Source organism: Pediculus humanus, genomic scaffold (assembly GCF_000006295.1).
Source record: "Pediculus humanus corporis 1103172107617 genomic scaffold, whole genome shotgun sequence".
NCBI lineage: Eukaryota > Metazoa > Arthropoda > Insecta > Psocodea > Pediculidae > Pediculus > Pediculus humanus.
The window spans coordinates 22,023-23,403 of record NW_002987231.1 but is presented as its reverse complement, the minus strand read 5'-3'; the positions used below and the strand labels follow the sequence as shown (position 1 = coordinate 23,403).

The 1,381-nt window shown below is 30.0% G+C and overlaps 1 protein-coding gene across 1 annotated transcript; it reads right to left on the bottom strand.

The window, feature by feature from the left end:
* Positions 1–634: 634 nt before the first annotated feature.
* On the bottom strand, positions 635–1,136 carry Phum_PHUM247900 (uncharacterized protein; the record flags this gene model as incomplete). Its single annotated transcript, XM_002426260.1, has 2 exons — positions 635–648; positions 845–1,136. 2 exons carry the CDS (start codon positions 1,134–1,136, stop codon positions 635–637), a joined length of 306 nt encoding a protein of 101 aa, XP_002426305.1.
* Positions 1,137–1,381: the final 245 nt, after the last annotated feature.

The window sequence follows — 1,381 nt, the reverse complement described above, 5'->3', positions numbered from 1 at the left end:
GGCAAGACAACAACCGGTATATATATATATATATATATTTAAGAGAAACCTAAATCATCCATTTTATATATATTTTTTTAATCGAGTCGTAATAAAACTAGTTTACCCAAAAAATTTTTTTTTTTCAATTTAAAAAAATCCTGGGTACGCCACCGTCACCGCCACCGCCACCATCACCACCATTTTAAAAAAAAAAAAAAACGTGGCAGAATAAATCATGAGTCGAATCCACGTTGGCAACCGAATCAATGTTTTTTTTCTTCTTTCTTTCTTTCTTTCTTTCTTTCTTTTTCTTTTTTTTTTTTCTTTCTTTTCTTTTTCAATTAAGCACCAACAACAGCAATTAAATAACCATTTGTAATGTCGGTCGGTCGATCGGTCTGTCGGTCTCTTTTAAAAAAATTTTTTTTTTAATCGGCACAACGATATCCACACGACAACAGAGTGCGACAGTAATTTCGTATATCGATATTAAAAATTATATCATTATTATTATTAATATTATTATTCCGTAGGGGTGAAAACCAACAACTCGATTTTGAATTTTTATTTAAAAAAAAAAAAATTAAATAATGATAATGATAATTTTTTTCTGCCTTATTAAATAAAAAAAAAAAAAAATTCAGGGCGGGAACTAAAAATAGGGATCTGCAAGTCGTAAAAGAAAAAAAACAAACTCACGGTGACAATAAAATCGATACAACCAGACGATTCGAAAAAAAGAAAGAAAAGAAAGAAAAGAAAGAAAGAAAGAAAAGAAAAGCAAAATGATGATAATAATAAAAATGGATTCAAATTTTTTTATTTTTTTTTTATTTTACCTTTCTTTCAGGATCAGGCGAACTTTGGGGGTCCACAGCAGGAGATGGCGGATTGGAAGTTTCAAATTGCTTGACATCATCAGAATTCCCTATGAACTCGTGTTTGTATCCGTTCGGAATGGGGTGTCTGTTAGATGTTAATTTGGCAACATCGTAACTACTATGGCCGTTTGAAAGCCTGAGCTTTAAACTGTGTTCGATACTACTACTATCCCGGAGATGATCGTCTTCCCGAAGGAGTCCATTTTCGCGAAGGTGAAGACCGTTTTCACGTAAATGCAATCCATTTTCGCGGTGATAATCTCCCGCCTGCATTTCAGTCATTTTATACATATAATTTTTTATTTTTTTAATTTTTGCGGATTTTTTTTTCAAACAGATTGTTCTTCAAAAAAAATTAAAATTTTTTTTTAAATTTAAATTTAAATTTAAATTTAAATTTTAAATTCAAGGTTCACTATAACATTAACTTTAACTTTATATAAAACGCTTTGAGAAATCTGACAATCAATCGATCAATCAATCAATCAATCACCTCAACGAATACTATTAAAGTTTTT